Here is an 18623-nt window from a genome sequence, read left to right as displayed (position 1 = left end):
GAAGACATAACAGCAAACCGCTTTGTCCGCTATGCCTGCCTGCCCGCGAGAGGCTGCTCTCTTTACCCGGGACAGTCCTGCTGGGTAACTGGATGGGGGGACGCAACAGGTGTGTGAGTACTGCTGCTGGTTTTCAAGGTCAGGCAGGGTTGGTATTATTTTTTCTCTTAAATCCAAATATACAGAGAACAATTATATAACGCATCCTGTGCCTCCTACGTGTTTACTCGAGGAAGCCGAATACCTGAAACGCAGGTTCCTAGAGTAACAGCACATCTGGGATTAGGTGGTTGACTTCTACTTTCTTTTATATCAGTGTTGGATCACCTGTACTCTGGCTACAGCCATGAGCCCTAACCACGAGTAAGGTCCTGTTCCAAAGAATGGCTCCTCGGTCGGCGCCCAGAGGAGCTCCTGTGTGTAGGAAACAGCCACCACATATATCCAGAGCTGCACAGCTACTTAGGTTTCCATTTGAAGCCCTTTTTCTCTGTTAATGTATGTTTTAAGTACTGTGCAAACACCTATAAAAGGCAGTGCTTCACAAGCATGCATTCTTGGCGGTGCTGGCTGGGTGGTCTTGGAAAGGTTGAGATCTACTCGCCTTGAATGGCTAAAAGCATGCGCAGCAGCGGTGCAGCCAGCCCTCGCTAACCTCCAGAACAGTAACTGGATACTTTTCCTAGCTGAAAACCGTGATGGCAGGTATTAGGAAGTGTTCTGCTATGCTTCATGCTTAGGGAAAGACAAAACCAAAAAAAAGTACTGTGTAAACCCAAACCAGGCAATGCACACTGGGAAATTTCCACTGGGCGTGATGGCTTGCCACATCCCCTGACACATTCTGTACTTCACCTTTCTCCTCTGTGTTGTTTTGTTGCAGGCGGGGAGGGCAACCCGGTGTTGTCTGAGGTTCTGAAGCAGGCCAGGCTGTCGATGGTGGACTTCGACACGTGCCGCCTGGAGATGTTCTGGGGCAGTGCGGTTCGACGGTCCAAGATCTGCGCAGGGCTGAGGGAGCCAGGCAGCCCACCCGCCGCCTGCCAGGTACCCCTGCTGCCGAGCAGCTCTCCTACCACGACACAGAAAATGGGAGAGGGGAGGGCAGGGGGAGGATGCCAGAGATCCTCTGGCTGCAGGGCCTCATCCTGGGGGAGAGGCTCTGGTGGGGCAGGGACGCCGGCTTCACGTGGGGCAAGGGCCGCTGACACCGGTCTCCGGCAGGGTAACTCAGGCGGGCCGCTGGCCTGCCGCGGCCCACACCGGCACAGGGAAGCCCACGAGGTGGCCAGCTTTGGGCCGGCTGGCTGCCGGGCAGGTGGCAAGCCCAGCGTCTTCACCAGCACCGCCGCCTTTCTGCCCTGGCTGGAAGCCACGTGCCGCCGCCACGGCGGGCCCTGAGGTCGGCGTGGGACCGGGACAGAGGCGTCAAGGCCACGAGGCATGCAGCAGCCGGCCTCTCAGCGACCACGGACGACAGCCACCGCGGGTGTGCTGTGCTGGGTTTGTTGTGATTCACGGGTTTTGGCTGGTTTGTGGACAGCGTTCTCCCCCCTCTGCCGTCGTCCGTGCAGCCCGCCCCGCTCCGCGACACCTCTCCCCCACCCGCCATCGCCACGGCGACGTTACCGGCCGCCCGCAGCCGCTCCGCCGCGCCGCCAGGGGGCGGGCGGGGCGGGGCGGGGCGGAGGCGGCGCTCTCGCGAGAGCGGTTGCGGGTGGCCGGGCAGCAGCGGCGGTGCTGGGCCGAGGGGAACGCTGCGCCAGAGCCGGTAAGCGCTGCCTCGCCGGGTGGCAGGGCTAGGGCCGGGGCCCGGGCCTGGGTCCCCCGCGGTTGCGCGTCGTGGGGGCGGACGCGCGTCACCTTGCCGCGGGCGGGGGGGCGGTGGTGTCGTTAATTTCGGGGGGGGGTCCCCTCAGCAGCGCCGGCGTGGCCGCCCGCCTGCCCGCCTCAGGCCGGTCTGTGAGGAGCGCGCGGCCCTGGCGTTTCGGAGGCGGTGGGCGCACCCCCGCCTGTCGTAGCGCAGCGAGGCCGGGTGTCCGCGCAGAGCGGCGGGGCGCTGCCGGGCCCGGCTGGGCTGCCGCTGCGGGGACGGGCGGGGCGGCGGCGGGCCCTGCAGTCGGGCTGGCCCGGCACCCCTCCTTGCGGTAAGCAGCCGAGAGGTGGCCCGGCGTGGGTCGGGCGGGAGCGGGCAGGAAATTAAACTCCAGCGGTGGAGAGCTGACACGGATCGACCACGAGGGCGTGGGGGGTTTTGCTGGTCTCGCTTTCTCTTTGTGCCCGTGAGAGGTGAAGCTGCGAGCGCTTCTGAAGTCGTCTCGCTCCGTGATTGAACAGTCTGCGCTTTTCGGAGGTTGCATGAGCAGGAAGAGCCTGGGTTGGAAACGGTCAGGAGGTGTCATGTACCGCGTTTGCTGAAAGGTTGGAAAACCTGTGTTGTTACGTGATTGGTAAGTGGTTTGAGCTAGAGATTTCAGGGATTTTGTTAGGCATTCTTCACCTTTAAACTCGGTTTTTGTGGCTGGGATTAAAGGGAAGATCTGACGGAGGAACAAGATTGTCTTCTGCTGGGGTTTTAGTTAACGTATTCAGTCACGGGAGGGGAAAGAAGCTGATAGTCGTGTAAAAAGTACCGTTCATAGCTCTGCAAGTGCATAACGTTGGATTGATGGATATACAGGAGCGTGGTGGTGCTGTTTTTGGGGTCATCATGCTTCAATCAGAGCAAGGGGATTGTCAGTTCTTTTCCAAAGGGTTTTAAATGCAAAAATGTGAAAGATAGTTGTGATGTAAAATCTGTGTTAAGATAAGTGTGTCTTTTCCGCTCGGGGGTGTCTACTTTGGTATTGTATGTAATCATGGCATAGTGATTTCAGGCCTTTGTATTCAGACATTTTCTGACTTTACCTATGTGCCTTGCTGTACTTAAAAAATGCATTTACAATTGATGGAATAAAATGATGCTCAGGCTCCTTGTCTCAGCTGGTGACTTGCGACTCTTCAGAACCCAGCTAGTCTAGTGCATGTGCTGAGCACTGACCGGGCTCTTCCAGGGCTAAAATAGGCTGAAAAAGCAGCTGTGTGTGTTCAGGTCTGTGGCACAGATCCAGTATGGTGCAGGCAGGTAAAAACTACCTGAATTTCAGAAAATATATTACCTGAAACTTTAAAAAATACTGTTCCTTAAGGGGTTAATTTCACTTTCTCTCTTACTCAGAAGTGTTAGAGGTAATTTTTTCTGCATGTGGCTTGTGACTTACAAAATACGGTGGTACATACTTTTGGGAGTAAAATAATCCCTCCAGCAGAAGCTCCACACAGGTCCTGGTTTGTGATGTCGATGCTGCACTGTGTAAAATGTTTGTTATGTTTGGATGTAAGTGGAAATTCCTGAGATTCGGCTCGTGTACTTATAGCGCTTCACTCCCTGACCACAACTCCCACGTACCTCATTTGGGACAGTTACTTAAGAACTACTGTTTTTTTGGTGGGGTAAAATGGAAATGAAGGGGGATTTCAGTTCAAACAAGCCAGCTGTTTTGAAACCACATGAAGTCAGGTCAGAGGCAGCTTTGGAGCAGCCTTGTCCTGCCAACTAAAAGACATCGTTCCACATCTATAAATAGAGTCTGTTCGACCTGAGGTTTTGTTCCCTTCAGAAGCTTTTCCTCAGCGAAGGGCACGGCCATCTTTTGAGGTTATTCAACACCCGTTTGAAATGGAAAACAATGAACTTTCCAGGCAGCGTGCTGAAAATGAAAAGATGGTGAAACCGGTTTTCTGCTGGCCTGTGAGCAGGTTGCGTGGGCGAGGAAGGCTTGTTCCCTCTTCTGCTCCCCAGCCACGTGGTGTTTAATTAAAATTAAAAAAACCTATATTTTTGTCCAGAAGTTTCTGATCTACAAATAAAAGCAAAAAAAGACAAGTATAGGAAGTATATATCCTCGGGGGTGAAGATGGTGCGGAGTGCTGGGAGAAGTAGTGGTGTGGCTGTGGTGCCCTTGCGGTGGCAGCTCTCCGGTGGGGCTTTTGGGTGTTAACAGAAACAGCCAAAAACCTGTCTGCAAAGACTAGTAGTTACTTGGTGATGAGGCACAGTAGCGCTCTCTTCCTGCCTGTTTGGACAGGTCTTTCGGTTGTAGGCTGTAAGGTTTTTACCGATTCCACGTGCCTCCCTCGGGTACGTGAGGAGATGGGCCACGAAGGGCGTGCGTGAGCGTCGTTGCAGCCCGGCAGGGCTCGCGCTGCGCCTGGGCCGTCTGTTACCAGAAGGATTTCTGGCACTCAGGGGCGCAGTGCTGGGTGCCGGGGTCGGTGTGGCCGGGGACAGGGGCTTTAGTTTGGTTGCTGTGCGGGCCCGCCGCGCCCGCCGGAGGGACGCGGGCCGAGTGCCTCGGGGCTGGGGTGCGCTTCGTTGCGTTTGTGACAGGGGAAGGGCGCGTTGCCACGCTTGTGAGGCCGCAAGAAGTAGCGGGTTCGTTGCAAAACGTTCTGGTTTGCGGTTTCAGCTGCCCGTGGGGCGCGAGGAGGCTTGGTGCCTCAGACCAGAGGACGGGGGAGGGGGGCGTCGCGCGGGCCCCGCCGCCGCCTCCTCGCCAGGTGAGGTGAAATGGCCGTGCCTCGGCCGGCGGCCCCCCGGCGAAACGGGGCCTGTGGCCCAGCCAGCGCCCACGGGCGGGCCCGCTCCGGTCCGGCCCTCCCGGGCCGCTGCCGACGTGCGGTCACGGCCGGGCGCTGTGGCGGCGGGGCGGGGCGGGGCGCGGGCTGGCCGCCGCGATAAGGCGCGGGCGGCAGCAGGAGCGGGGTAGTCGGTCGGTCCCTGCGCGCTCCGCCTGCGGCCCTTGCCCCGGCCCGCCCCGGCCCGGCGAGCGGGCGTTGAGCGCGGGGCGGAGCTCGGGTGCTGTAGAGCGCGGTGGAGGCCGGAGGTGGGTACGGCGCTGAGCAGCAGCTGCTCGGAGAGTGAGTGCGGGCGGGCTGGCGGAGGAAACGGCGGTGGGATAGCGCCGGGGGGGGTGGAAGCAGCTCGCGGGCACGGGAGGTGCCAAAAACGGGGACTTCGCGTTGCAGCTGTGTATCCCCTCGCAGAAGTCATGGTGCTCCGTTGGCCTACGAGTGTGATCGTGGGTGTTGCAGGGCGTGGGGCCTGAAAGTGTCCGAGGCCCCTGCTGTTGTTTGGAGGTGACTGGGAAGCAAGGAGGTGGGGGTTAACCCCTCCTGGTTTTGCTAGAGGCTTGCCGAAATTCAAGAGGTGGCTGGATTGACCCTCGTCCTCAGCTGTGACGTTAGTTTTGTTGGCCGATTTTTGACAAAGTGTAAGAACAGCCGTTTCACAAGGGCTGGCTGGCTGGAGGAAAGCAATGCTCCTTCTTGCTGTGTACCTTTTGGAGAGAGGCTCTTGCAATGAAATGAAAAACCGGAGAAGTAACAAATAGGTATTTTCAGAGATCATTAGAGAAGCATTGTGTAAGTTTCTTAACATTTGACTGTGCCAATATGAAGTGGCTAATGCAAAGTGTAAAAGAGTAGCGATTTGTCAGACGTTCCAGAGCCCAGTTCCCTAGTGGCATGAATTCAGAAAACACCTAACTGGTAGTGCAGCATGCTTTGAGCTTGGTGTTTGTGGGTACACAGCTTAACATAATTTTCACAAGACTATTATGACTGCATTACCTGCTGTGCGAGCAAACATGGCAATTACATTTATCCTTTCAGATTTTGACTCAGTTGTTATGTAAGTAAGAGTATGATGAGTGAAATAATAAAAAGCAATAGGTTTTTGTTTGTTTGTTTACTTTGAGTATATGACAGCTTTTAGTGTAGCTAACATCCTTGTCTTCTCGGCTGGGTGTGTCTCTGCCTTTGCATTAATGCTTTTAGATGACATCTGAGAGCTGGGGCTCCCATTTAAATTTTCCTGTAGGTTGCACATGAGAGTCGATAAACAAGGTAAAATCTAAGGGGTGTTGTGAAGAGAAAGCTTACCTTTTATGGACCATCGCTAGCAAGGTGATCATGAAACCTTACTGAATTGAACCTGTGAACGAATTAGAGTATGCAAATAGAAGGACAAAGCTGGCATTCATAGCACAGAATGGAGCATGGTGTATTCTGCACCCTATCTAACTTGGTGTAGAATTACGATAAGCATAAAAAATAAATTCAGGTTTACTTTTCTTGCAGTTGTGATCTGTGCTTCCTGGAAGATGAGATGCTGTGGTGAGGATGGGATTGAGTTGCATGCAGGGGCTTGGGAGGCTTTTGTGCCTGCTCCATGCCTCATGGCTGGGGGCACCTGGGAGATGGGAAGCCCGTGGTGCGGAGGAAAACAAGGGAGATGCAGCCTCTGCTGCTGCCTCACAGTGAGCCTTGCTTTTTCTGTCAGCTTCTGCTTGCTGACCACTCCCAGCCTTCTGCTCTCACAACTTCATGTGTATCTGGTGGGTCTTGGCTGGAGAAGGATTTTTGGCTTGTGGTTTATATGGTCACAGGGTTTGCAAATTGCAGACTAAATAGCTGCTCAGGACCACAAGCTGTGTGGTTGTCTCGTCATATTCAAAATACTCTTTTCAGTTCCCTCCAGAGGAGTGGTAAAATCTATGAAATATTTAGACTGGCACATGTGTACGCTGTAATTAATTCTGCTGGGAATTGCCATAGCTGTCATCGCTGAAGACTTGTTTTAAATAGAATGTTTGCTACGAATCTTTAGTTAGTGCTTCAGGAATCCCATGAAGCTAACAGGAGAACTGAAACTCTTTAGTAGTAAAATACCCACTGTTTAGAAAAACACTTAGATTGATGCTTTCCACTTCACTAAAAATCCGTATTTAGCTTTTTTCTGATACTTGCAGAATCCTTACCAGTCTAACTTCTGTAGAAATTTTGTATCTGAGCCCCTTGTACTTGAGGATATGATGAAGCTGAGTATATTACCACAGCTATGACCATGACAAAAATACTGGGCAGCTACTAAAAGTTTTGGCCTTTGCAGCTTAGTAAGGAGTGATCTCTGTATTAGCACTTGGGTTTTCAGTTGATCAAACTGTATGAGAATTTCCTAAGCCAGTTCATTTGCTTGCAGCTGAAAAAAGGGTGACTGAAACACTTCCTGCCCCTTGCTGGGCCATTCTCCCCCAGCTCTGGCAGAGCTGCTGAACCTTTCCCGAATCAGCCCTCAGCTGCTGGGGTTTGCTGGCTAGACAGAAAAGGCAGAGGATGGCGAATGGCAGGGGAGGATTGCCTAAGCTCCTGCGGTTGAAGCTGTTGTCAAATATCTGTTGGTTTTCCTGTGATTGTGCAAATTCCGTGGGCTGAGGAGTTTGCGAGGCCATGCTCGCTCCCGGAGAAAGCTTTTCTATGTTTAGAAGTCTTGCATCGGTGTAGGGTCTTAGGGGTTTTTTGTTCACCGTGAAAGTGAAGTGGAGCAGATGGTTCTTCATATGATGCCCTTCCTCTTCCGTTAAAGAGGAAAAGGAACTATTAAGAAGTTATTTTTTCTTCGGTTTTAGGAACACTTCAAGAATGAGTCCATCACAAGATAGAAGTAGAAATTCCTGCAGCAGTGAGCCTCTGGCGAAGTGCCTTCAAGCAAAGGAGGACTTGGAAACAGCTATATCTGGAATTGTCAAAGCTGAGCAACAAATTAAAGAGAACTGGCGGGAGGTAATTTTAAATTATTTTTAAAAAATGTTTTTCGTAACTAATGTGACTTTAATGACAGTTTTTATTGCTCCAGAGTACTTTCTATTATGGTGATGGTCTGAAATTTTCCTAGAGACTTGCACACATCTTGCTGTGTAATTTGGTCACGCTCTCGATAAAGGTATTCCTGTACTACTGGCTTAGGCATGCAGAATTTCCTAAAGCTATTGGTTGAAACATGAGAATAGCGTTCTTTGAACATTGTTCTTTGAGACTTCTTTAAAAGTAGCCTTGGAACTTTTACTAACTTGAGTCCTTTGGTGCCGTGGGTGACTGTGGTTAGTTTCTGAGAAATAAATTGCTACAAAAATACCACTTACCTGTGACAACTACTATCTTGGAATCAGCACGGCTGTTCACCTGTTCATTCGTGCTGTTTGACAGATGTTCTAGAAATGGCGCGCGTTACCTTGCAGGTGAAGGCGAAGATTCACAGCCACATCAGCCGCCACCTGGAATGCCTGCGCAGCCGTGAAGTGTGGCTGTTTGAGCAGGTCGATCTCATTCAGCAGCTGAAAGAGGAGGCATTGCAGCAGCAAGCCCAGCAGCTCTATTGGGTAAGATTTGGTTGTAAATTGTTGCTCTGGCATTTTAAAGTAAACTTTGTCCTTGCAAGTATTTTCTCAATTTTAATCTTAGAAGCCAAACCAGTAACATGTGTTTTGTCTTCCATGCAGTATTTGGGGCAATTCAATTGCCTTATCCATCAGCTGGAACACTCCTATAGTAACGAACTAGCAAACCAGATTTCAGTTTGCCTGGAGAGGTAAGTATGTTTTATGATGCAAGTTACCACAGTTGATATTTATTTAGACTTAGGAATTTAATCTGATTTTTGGTTCTAATAGAACGAATAATAGATCTTACTTGCTGTTTCTATGTTTTTCATGGTTCCTAGCAATAAGATCTTTAAAGCAGTCTGAGATACGATTCCTCTCATCTTTTTATCTTAAATTGAAAAAACAATAACGAGCAGGGCAGGTACTCATTTGTGCAGGTTATTTCCAATGCTGGTTGTTGATGGCAACTGAAGAAAGAAGGAGAAACTTGTGTTTTGCTGGCTTTTTATTCTGTTCTTGGTTTGTGGATAGGCATCTCCATATTTTTATGCAAATATTAAAACTCTTTTTATTACCTAATTAGTGCCAAGTCAGCTTGGAAGCCTTTTTATGAGATAATGGACTGATTCCTGAAACATGACGGGTGAAGAAGACTGTGATTTTTATTTTATTTTTTCTTTCTGTAACTATCCTCTTACTCTTTCAGACTGGGAAGTCTTACTCTTAAACCAGAGGAGTCTTCCATCCTGAATTTTGAGGCTGACACATCTTACCTTCGCCAGGCTATTACCTCATTTGGTTCAATTAAGACGATGGTAAGCACCCAGACTTTCCTGGGTTGGAATACTTGGAAAAAAAAAAAAACCACCTCTTTTTTTGAGGCAGTAGTGTGATATATTCCAAGTGATACTTCTACTTTTAGTTACAGCTTGAATGGATCTCCTGTACGAGTCGTACAGTTTTAGCTCTATAATATATACATGGTGGTTTATTGACTATTGCATGTAGTTCTGATTTCGACTGAGCTTAGATGTAGTTATGTGCATGTTATTTTAATATATTTTGACAGAGACTGATGATTGTATTCTTACTCTATTCCAGCAACTGAAAATTAATGTTGCTGTTTTCTTTAGATATTAATACTTACACATCATAGGTGGCTTTCTGTGATATAAATATTTTAGGATTCTTGCGTAAGCAGAGTATTATTTCCTGTATTATTGGAGATAATTCTCTTAAAGTGGAACGAAGGTAGTATTTTTATAGTAAATCTTTCTCCGTTCTGTTTTTAAATGTTGAGAAAATTGTTAACCACAAAGAACTGACCAGTTGTAATTGCGCTTTACTTCTGCTTTATTGTAGAATTCTTCCTAGAAACTGGACAAAACTGAGATGTAAATGAACTTTTTCTTTTCTTTCCTTACAGCAAACCTCAGAGAGAGAGAGTCCTTCTCCCTGGTTCCCAGGGCAGAATTATGCCCTAATGAACTGTGAGCAGGTAAGAATAAGACTCGTATCTGTGAGTGTTTAATTGTATTGGAGGGAAAAGGAGAACTCGAGCACGCTTTGCTGGCTGGCTTGAGTAATGGCTTCTATGTGCTTGTTAAGGTGTTTGAGTAGCCAGTAACAGTCACTGTGGTGAGCATTAGCGATGTGATGTTCCAGCTGCTCCAGGAATAGACGTGCAAGAACATAGTGTGAAAGTGAATTTGAGTGTGACCATCAGTCAGAATTTTTTAGTTGAGTGTTCCTTGATGTTGCCAAGCCAGGGCTTGGAACTATCTGATTCCTTTTAATGCAGAAATTCATGGGAAATCTTACGTTGGGCTCTGCACAGAAATAGCATCAGTGAAGGAAGGTAGTGAACTAGTGGCGGGAACTGTGGTCAGGAGGAGTGTTATGGCTGGGTTAGATGTATCGGAACAGTGTGTTGTGGAAGTTGTCGCTTCCCTTGTCATTTGCTCTCTGAAGACTCTGGGATCACAAAACAGTCTATCAGTGCAGTGGCATAAAGTCATACAGGCGACTGAAGATTTTTTTTCTTGAAGGGACTGCTTTTTCTTTTTGTTCAGAAATACTGATGCATGCTGAATGCCTGTCTTGATGTTCACCATGGATTGCCTCAGCAGTTAGACTTTCTCATAACCAAGAACATCCTTTCTCAGCAGAAAACATTGTGTGGGACAGTGAGCGCCTCACTTGCTGACTGGTTGCTTGGAAGCAGACCTGTGGGCGTTCGCCAGGCTCCGTATGTTTCCAGCACCAATCTTGAAGAACGGGTTACACAAAAATATGTGTCGGAGCCCAGCCAGGTAAGCCTTTTGTGGACTAACCTAGCTTTTAATAAAGGGGAGAACGCGGTACCCAATTGCAGCTGGAATATGGTGGGAATTAAGCCTTCTGTATTTCTCTTCACTCTGCCTCATGTTCAACTCATACTTTTGCACTGATGATCAGAATGCTCCAAGCTGTAACTGTGCAAATGGTTACTGAATGTTGCCCTTTAGTGTTAATAGGTGCATTTCAATGTGTCTTTACTAGGATTTAAACTCTTCCAATTTTGAGCAAGCCTGGGGAAATCTGAAAGATTTGGAAAACTGGCTGCTGCAGAATCAACAGCATGATGTTGCTGGGAAGACAGACTCCCCTGGCCGCACAGACTCCGCCTCCACTTTCAACTCGTCCTTTTCCACTATTGAAAAGGTGGAGGGATTGGAATCCCTCGGACAAGAAGAGATGGACCTTTCTGACTGGCTGCTTGCTCCTGACACAGAGAATGGAAGTAGTGCTTCAGATGAGAAATGGAAGTATGAATTCAAACCTTTTGGGGAAGAATTTAATTTGAATGATTGGCTCCTCAAAGCTGAAACATGTACCAGCTGTCGCGGCAGCCAGATCAAAAGTGTGGAAATTGAGAACCTGGGAAATCTGAAGTGCTTGAATGAGCATCTTGATGGAAAGAAATCACCCACTATATCTGCTGTGAATGCTTGGCTTCTCCAGCATCCCCCAGCCCCATTTAAAGTGGAAGATGTATGCAAAGCTAATGAGCTGTGTGCCAGCTTGTCAGAATGCGTGTGTGATGAAAATTGTGGAAAAGAGGCTCTCTGTAAATGGCTTCTGAAGAAAGAACGGAAGGATAAAAATGGAGTTCCAGTCAGCCAGAAAGATGTGCCAAACCCTGAGCACGAGAAGAATAAGTCTGATGCCAATACCTGGCTTAACCCCGCACAGCAGCTCACAGGGGAACCCGTTAGTGCGGAGAAAGTGGATTATTCAGCAGAGACCACAGAACCCTTCAAAGTATTGCTCGAAAGGCCTCTGGCAAGCTGGCTAGCCAAGTCTGAGCACAAAGCAGAAAGCGCAGAAGAAAAGGCGAGTAGGGAAAAAGCAGATACTAGTTTCAAGAGTCCTTTCCTAGACCTCTTGGCTCCATTCCACCTCCCCTTGCATGTAAACAGTTGGGTGTTGACTTCAAGCAACCTAGAAAACGCAAACCCACCTCCCGTGGAAGATAAATGGCTTCTACACAAGAAAGCACAAGTGAGCATAAGTTTTTGTTACTGCTGGGTCTTAAGCCAGGTTTATTGTTTTATTGAATTTAATGCCTGCCTTCTCTTCCAAATTCATAGCTCTTCTGGATAGTACTGCCTGAGAGTTTTTAGGTTTCTTAGCTTTTTTGAGCTGAGTTTTCAGTGATTATTACTTAATTAGATGAGGCCAGCGTTTAAACACGGAACAAGTTAATATGTTTTACTAAATGAAGAAAGTATTAATCTCAAAGATTCAGAAGTCCATTTTATTTTGTTTTTGAACACTTGACAGAATTTGAAGATACATCATGATGTATGTATATTTGGAGATCAGTAATTAAGGTGACTTCTCTTTCAGGACTTTGGCCTTCCTACCGTTTGTGACCTTTTTGCCTGTATGAAACTCAATGGAGATGAAGAAAAATGGCTATATCAGACCCCTCTACAGGTGGGATGCACAGAATGTATTAGAACGGCTGAGCCTAAGCATAACTTGGGGGTACAGAATGCAGATGCTGGCAGCTGACTGTCGTATTCAGAGTTCTCTACATGTGATGTTTAACAGCATTGTGGTTTCCTCCCCACGTGCATTTTTACCAGCTTGGACCATTCTACTTTTTCTTTATTCCTCCTTGTTTGATCACAAGCCAGGGGGGAATTACTTACGTTCTCGAGTAAATCGCTCTTCAACTGATTGACACTTGGTAAAATCTTGGTAATTGTAACTAGAACGTGCAATTAATGTCTAAATTTCCAGGCAGCTTCTTTCTTATCTCAGTAATGTATTTACAGCTGATGTCATGTTTTTCCTTTCTGCTGAGATAACTCTTTATTGTTGTTTTTGAAATTCATTAAAGTCGTCCTTTGTAGCAGGCATACTTCAAACCCTAAAAGGCAAGATATCAGTTCTAGGAATTATTTTAGTTGTTTTTTTTTTTTTTTTCCCCAGGGTGTTTTATACATGTGGGGTTTTTTTCAAAAGTGTGGCTTTCTGTTTATCAATGAGAATAACTCAATTTTAAATTTGTTTAGATGTGAAGAACTGGAAGCATCGAAATCATCCCCTTCCTGCTGATCAACCGCACATCACGCTAAGTGACTGCAGCCAGCTGAATTCTTGTGTTTTGTGTTTGGCCATCTGTTTTTTCTTCTAAAATTGTAACAAAAAGAAAGATTACTCATATAACAGAGTTATGGTGCAGAAGATGCCTTTTTGTTATGATTAATTCTGAAATGTAAACCCACTGAACATAAGCAATCTGATACTATAGAGGTGTTAGTAAATTCCTGTCTGTTACGGGACTACGTGAATCTTCTTTAGTGGGTTGTCACTTGCACTGGTTGAAGCCAGTGCAAGTATAACGCAGAATCTCTCTGGTGCTGTGAAACATCCACCTTTAGCAGTGAGTTAGAAGTGTCGCCATTCCTTTCAGCTGCTACAGCTGTGTTGTGAGTTGGGTTCCAGCTTACTGGGATCGCAAGATAAGTTAGGCTGTATTTAGAAGTAATTTCTTTTATTGAGCAGTTGCTAACTTCAAAGGTTTCATTTTATCTTGTACTAGGGTGTCTCCCGGCTGAGGATGTGTAGTCCAGATTTTGAAAAAGATGTAATTTATGGGACCTGACATGTGACAGGAGAATTGGCAACTTAGTTTTGAATTAAAACTTTTCTTGCAAATTTTTTGGAGCACAGGGTAGGGTCCTAATTTTCATGCATCAATAGATCAGATCCTGCCATGTCCCCAGCATTTAACAACTATTTGAATTTCACTGAAAAAGCTGTAATATGAAATGTGTACATTTCTGCTAGTTCTAGGTAATTCATAATGAACTTTTATTGACTTAAACCACTGGAAAGCAGGCATCTTAGCCACATAATATTTCAAGGTAATAATTGGGGAATTGGGTACCTTCTCATCAGATTGAGGCCTTGCTGTTTAACTGGGAAACATTAACTTGGCAAACTGCATGGCTCCCAGTGATCCATGTTACAGGTATTTAATCTGTGGATTTCTATGTTGTTACGCATATGAAAGTGGGGTCAGGTAACTGATCCCTGTAGTTGCGGACATAATATGAGCAATACCTGTAGGAAAGAGTGCGGAGATGTTAGATGGAAACGTGGGTCACGCCTGTCAGCTTGCAGGAAAAACTGTGAAGTTACATAGTTTCTGCTGCAGCTTCTACTCACTTGACAAATTGCTCTTAGTGACTATAAAAAATGGCCTCTCCTTCTCCCCATCCCTGCAGCCTGCCTGGGAATAAAAGTGATTTCATTTCTTCATGACCCTGTAGAAAAGAAATTATTAGCAAAATCCAACCCGAGTATCACTTTGCAGTGTGAGCATATTCCCTGTGCATTTGGTTAAGTGTAAGTTTTTAGTCTAGGGGGGGACATACACTGCACATCTGAAACCAGACCCTGACAGGGCTCAACATCAGTTGGACCACTTGAGGCTTTCGTACTTTCGTAGTCAGGGCCTTCTGCTGCAAGCAGAAAGGTGGTTTTGAAGTTCGCTTTCCTCTTTGAATGTGTCCTTGTTGCTGCACGGGAAGGTTGCACTCTGACTAACTTCAATAATAGCCTGATTTGATTAGCAGTTGAACTTAATGAAGGTGATTGACGTGCAGCCCACCTCTTATAATTCCCTGTAGTTGTCATTGTGTGCTACTTTGTCAGTTCTTTATGAGCCTTGAAAACCTGGGAGTGTGTATTCCTTTCCTTACTCAACTGAGTTATCACTAATTGATATTTATGTAAAACATTGATTAGTCTTTTCCATTAAAAGATAATTGCAACTAAAGGTGTGGTGTGTCTCCTTTTAGGACAGTTAACAAAAAGCGCTGCGGCACGTTGCCCAGTTACCTTCGGTTGGGATGCCATTGTGGCTCCCCTTCCACCCCGGTGTGGGTTCTCACGGTGAAGTTCTTTGTTTCGTCAAGGCTGGCAGAGGGAGGAAACCCTGGCACCAGGGACATACTGCGTGGGTGATGCCTGGCAGTTACTGCGCTGCCACACGAGCCCTGGACATGCAGCTGGCATCTCTGAAACACACGGCCTTTACTCAGCTGCTGTGGGAAATACAGGTTCGGACAAAACGACGTGTTTGTTTCTTAGCATTCCTGAATGCTTAAGGAGGATTTTTGTGGATTTTGGTGGCCTTCAGTCCTCCCATGGCTGTAGAACATCTCTGGTCTGGCCATGCAATTTGGAAGTTAGTTCCTCTCTGGCTTTTCTGCTCTCCTGCTTTTTGAACATCAGGCTCCCTGCATGTTTTGTTCCTCCTTCAAGGATTTTCCATTCCTTTAAACTCCAGGCTGCATTGTACCATTCATGGAACGTTCTCAGGAAACAGCGTGCAGGTGGGCCTGGCAGCCTTTCAACCATGATACCTTGAATGTCACGTGTACCTGTGCATGCACACAGTTTTTCTAAATGGACTAGAGCTTCTTTCTTAGAAGCAGCCACGTGCGAACACCTATCCTGAGTACAGCTTTTGAAGACAGGGAAAGAAAGACTTCAGGATTTCAGAAAACAAGGAAGATGGAGTAGCTGGAGCAGAGAAGGCTGTTCCTGGCATCTCTAGGTAACGTTTGAGACTTTCTGTGAGCAGTCTGAGATTATTGGATGGTACTGAGGAGCGGAGTCCTCTGAAGTGCTGAATTCTACTTTCCCTCCTCCCTGTGGAGCTGGAGCAGTTACCTCCCACTTCTCCCTTAGCCGAGTTTCTGTAACAAATGAATCCTCCCACCTTGCTTCTGTGCAAAATAACCGACCTGCTTTGTGGTCACACAATGCACATACTGGGGAAAGGTGGAGCCTCACACTAGGGTCAGGTGGGAGACTCCTCGCAAGCGGAGCGCGCCTGGTGGAGGCTGTTCCGTCCCTGCCCCCGAGGGCCGCGGGGGCCGCAAGGGAAGGTGCCCCTGCTCCAGCCAGCGGAGGAGAGGGGGACAGGCCGTTGCGCACGCAGCAGGGCAGGCTGCGGTACCGACTAGCGAGTCAAGAAAGCACACGGCCATGTCCTCCGTTAGACACACGGGGGGACCTCGGGCAATCCCTGACCGAGGGCAGCCGGCGTCACTGCAGGGCCTTGGCAGCCCAGCGGCAGCAGGGCGTCCTTCCCGCGCGAGCACCCGCCTGGAGCAGGGCTGCTGGCAGGGCTCCGCTCGGCTCCTCGGACTCCAGCCTGCCGTGGTGCGAGGCTGGCGGCGGCACTCACGGGGCAGAGAGAGGGCGGCTCACACGGGGGAAGAGACACCCGGGGAGAATGCAAGACCGGTATGAATGAGGCTGCAAGACCCTTTGGTGCCACTGCGGTGCCTGGCATTCAACAGCACAGGGCAATACACGCATTATACAAAGCTCCATTTAGAATACACCAATTTCCTATCTAGAACTTACTAAGCACAGGGCCAGCCTTCTGTTAAAGCATAAAAAAGGATCCCCCCCTTTTCCAGTCCCAGGTTAGGTCAGAGGAAAGCTATGAATGCAGGATCTTTTTTTGTGCCCTAATATACATTTCCCTCCTGTTTTCAGAGGCAGCTTCTGCTGCATTGAGGAAGCTGGAGATTCCTACCACATGACTAGTGATTTTTCAAGAAATGCCCCCAATTGTAACAGCAGTCACCTGCTGACAGGGAATGGTGAAATTGTTTTTCCCAGTTCCAAAGACTACACAAAAGCTTTACACGATTCAAAAAGCTTTCATTATACTCATCTCAGACTCCCTCGCTTGCCACCACAGCACGGAAAGCTGTCTCAGGTCTTGGCAGCAGAACTAGATGCTGTGACTGCCACTGCGAGAGGGTAAAACACTGCTCTTCAAGATGGGCAAGGTCTCCCATGCTCTCATTTATGTAATGCTGCATGGGAGGACTATACCTTGCTTGCAAAACCCTGTTTGCAACTTGATTTTACTTCCTTTTATGCCTACTGAACTCAGGCATACTTTTGGCCACAGCTTTAAGCAGCAACTTTGATTGTTCGCCATTAAATTGTGAACACTGTAAGTCTTGACATAGAACATCATGAAGTCGTTCTCTGTGTTCCATACTTAAAATTCACCTCCCTCACTGCTGCCTCTGTGCTGGCTGTATTTCATAGCTCAAGCTATGGATCACTCCATATACAAACAGGTTATGAATCAAAGCTTTTAGTGGCCCTAGAAACACAGCTATTTCAGAAAAATGCACCAGCTCTGTCCCTGAGGCAAGCAATTCCAGGAAATGTGATGTTACTGCAGACCAGAGGACGTGCTCAGTTGTCTCAAGAGCCAGCCTAGCCTTAAGGCTGTGGCAACTTTGAACTTACAAAAGCTTATTCCTACATTATCTCCAGTGCACCTAAAGGAGGAAAGAGATCTGTTGAGCTTCACAGCTTTCCCACTTCAATTAGGGGAAGAGAGCTCCTGGGTCATATTTCAGTCCTGAAAAAATCTCTACAAAACCTAAAAGACACACTGCAAAGTTCCTGACACTTAAAAAGCAACCCTTGCCCACCATCAGCCCCTGAAGAAGTTGTCAATCCAGCACAGTCAAGTGTGCAGGAGCAGAAGTCCTATTAACAGTGCCCAAGAAACACAGGTGGGGAGGAACTCACTGATGCTACCCAGGAGAGAAAAAGCTCAGGAAGAAGGTACACACTTTTCCCTGATGTCCCACGTGACAGCGCTGCGCAGCCGGTGCGCACATCACCACTACACCAGGTGCAGCCTGCGAGTAGGGGACAGTTTCTTTGGTGTTACAGCCCTCAAAAAATGTGCGCTGGAAGGTCCAGCTCCAACAGTAATACACAGCCCACTAAAAGACAATGGAACATAAGGCTTAACAAGGCATTTACAAAGCAGGTGAGAAAAGGCCTGTTTTCTTTCCTTTATGCTGTATCTAGTTAAGTGCTGGTGTAAAGCATCTGCTTTGATCTAGTATCCAAGCAAAGCTAAATGAAGGCTCGTTAGCTCAAGCACTTGCTCTATAAAAAGCATCTTGGTGGTCATCTCCTCCTGAAGGGGCTTCTTAGCAAAGCTGCCTTTCTTCTCAGAGGAAGGTAAGAGCTATCACCTCCCCTCTGCTGCTCTTTTTTTGTTATTTTGTTGGGTGCAATGTACTTATCAAGAGCTGTTTCAGCAGGGAGAACTCAAAGTAAGCTTTTGGTTTGCGTTAAGCTGTTTATGGAGCTGTAAGGTTCTTGTTTTTCCCTTGCCCTGCCTTCACGCTGTCTCAGACCTGTTTAATTATTCACCTGTTCAATTATTTAAAAACTGAAGGAATGAGCTGTTATACAGCAACTCTAATTACTGAACTAATTCACAACTTACTGTTTAGTTTACCTGCACACAATGCTTGGCACACAGCTTAATTTTAACACAGGTGTAGGTTCACCACGTGTCTCCATTCTGCCAGTAACCCACAAACATTACTTGGGGGGGAAAGAGCTTGTCACTAATTAAAAAAATCCTGTAATAGGCAATGAGAGGAGTATCTATACTGCTTGATTTCTAACTGTTGGCTAAATGAGTTTTGAGATCCCGGAGCACCTAAGTGTTTTGATAAACCAGTGGCTGCTGTTCTGCAGCAGCAACTGTACTTTATTCAGAAACAACCAGTTCCTTATCAGGGCAAACAAGGGAGTGGAGTCAAGACGTGGTTATGCCTCACCATCACCTCACATCAGGAGAAAATCAGCCCGTTAGCTCATCTCCCCCCACCCACTAACTCCCCCGGGGTTTTACCACATTGTTCCTTCAAAACAAAACTGTAAATAAGAGTCACCAGATGCAGCACGTTTTTGACTTAGCAGCGGTAGGAACGGCAAAGCATAGAAACAGTA

The 18623-nt window shown here is 47.6% G+C and overlaps 1 protein-coding gene across 1 annotated transcript; it reads left to right on the top strand.

Moving 5' to 3' along the window:
* Positions 1-1731: 1731 nt before the first annotated feature.
* On the top strand, positions 1732-14598 carry NCOA4 (nuclear receptor coactivator 4). The gene is made up of 10 exons (XM_086466686.1): positions 1732-1771; positions 7509-7662; positions 8118-8258; positions 8379-8467; positions 8968-9076; positions 9688-9759; positions 10427-10573; positions 10803-11804; positions 12153-12242; positions 12827-14598. The coding sequence occupies exons 2-10, from the start codon at positions 7522-7524 to the stop codon at positions 12830-12832; spliced, it is 1797 nt and encodes a 598-aa protein (XP_086322812.1). The 5' UTR covers positions 1732-1771; positions 7509-7521; the 3' UTR covers positions 12833-14598.
* Positions 14599-18623: the final 4025 nt, after the last annotated feature.

Source organism: Leptosomus discolor, chromosome 6 (genome assembly GCF_034619465.1).
Source record: "Leptosomus discolor isolate bLepDis1 chromosome 6, bLepDis1.hap2, whole genome shotgun sequence".
In the NCBI taxonomy this organism is placed as follows: Eukaryota; Metazoa; Chordata; class Aves; order Leptosomiformes; family Leptosomidae; genus Leptosomus; species Leptosomus discolor.
Note: the sequence above shows the minus strand (reverse complement) of the source record. Positions and strands in the feature narration are given on the sequence as shown.

Coding starts and splice junctions, on each gene's coding strand:
- NCOA4 (XM_086466686.1), top strand. CDS start 7,522: ATGAGTCCATCACAAGATAGAAGTAGAAATTCCTGCAGCAGTGAGCCT. Junction 8,468..8,967: donor ATTTCAGTTTGCCTGGAGAG/GTAAGTATGTTT, acceptor TTACTCTTTCAG/ACTGGGAAGTCTTACTCTTA. Junction 9,760..10,426: donor CCCTAATGAACTGTGAGCAG/GTAAGAATAAGA, acceptor ATCCTTTCTCAG/CAGAAAACATTGTGTGGGAC.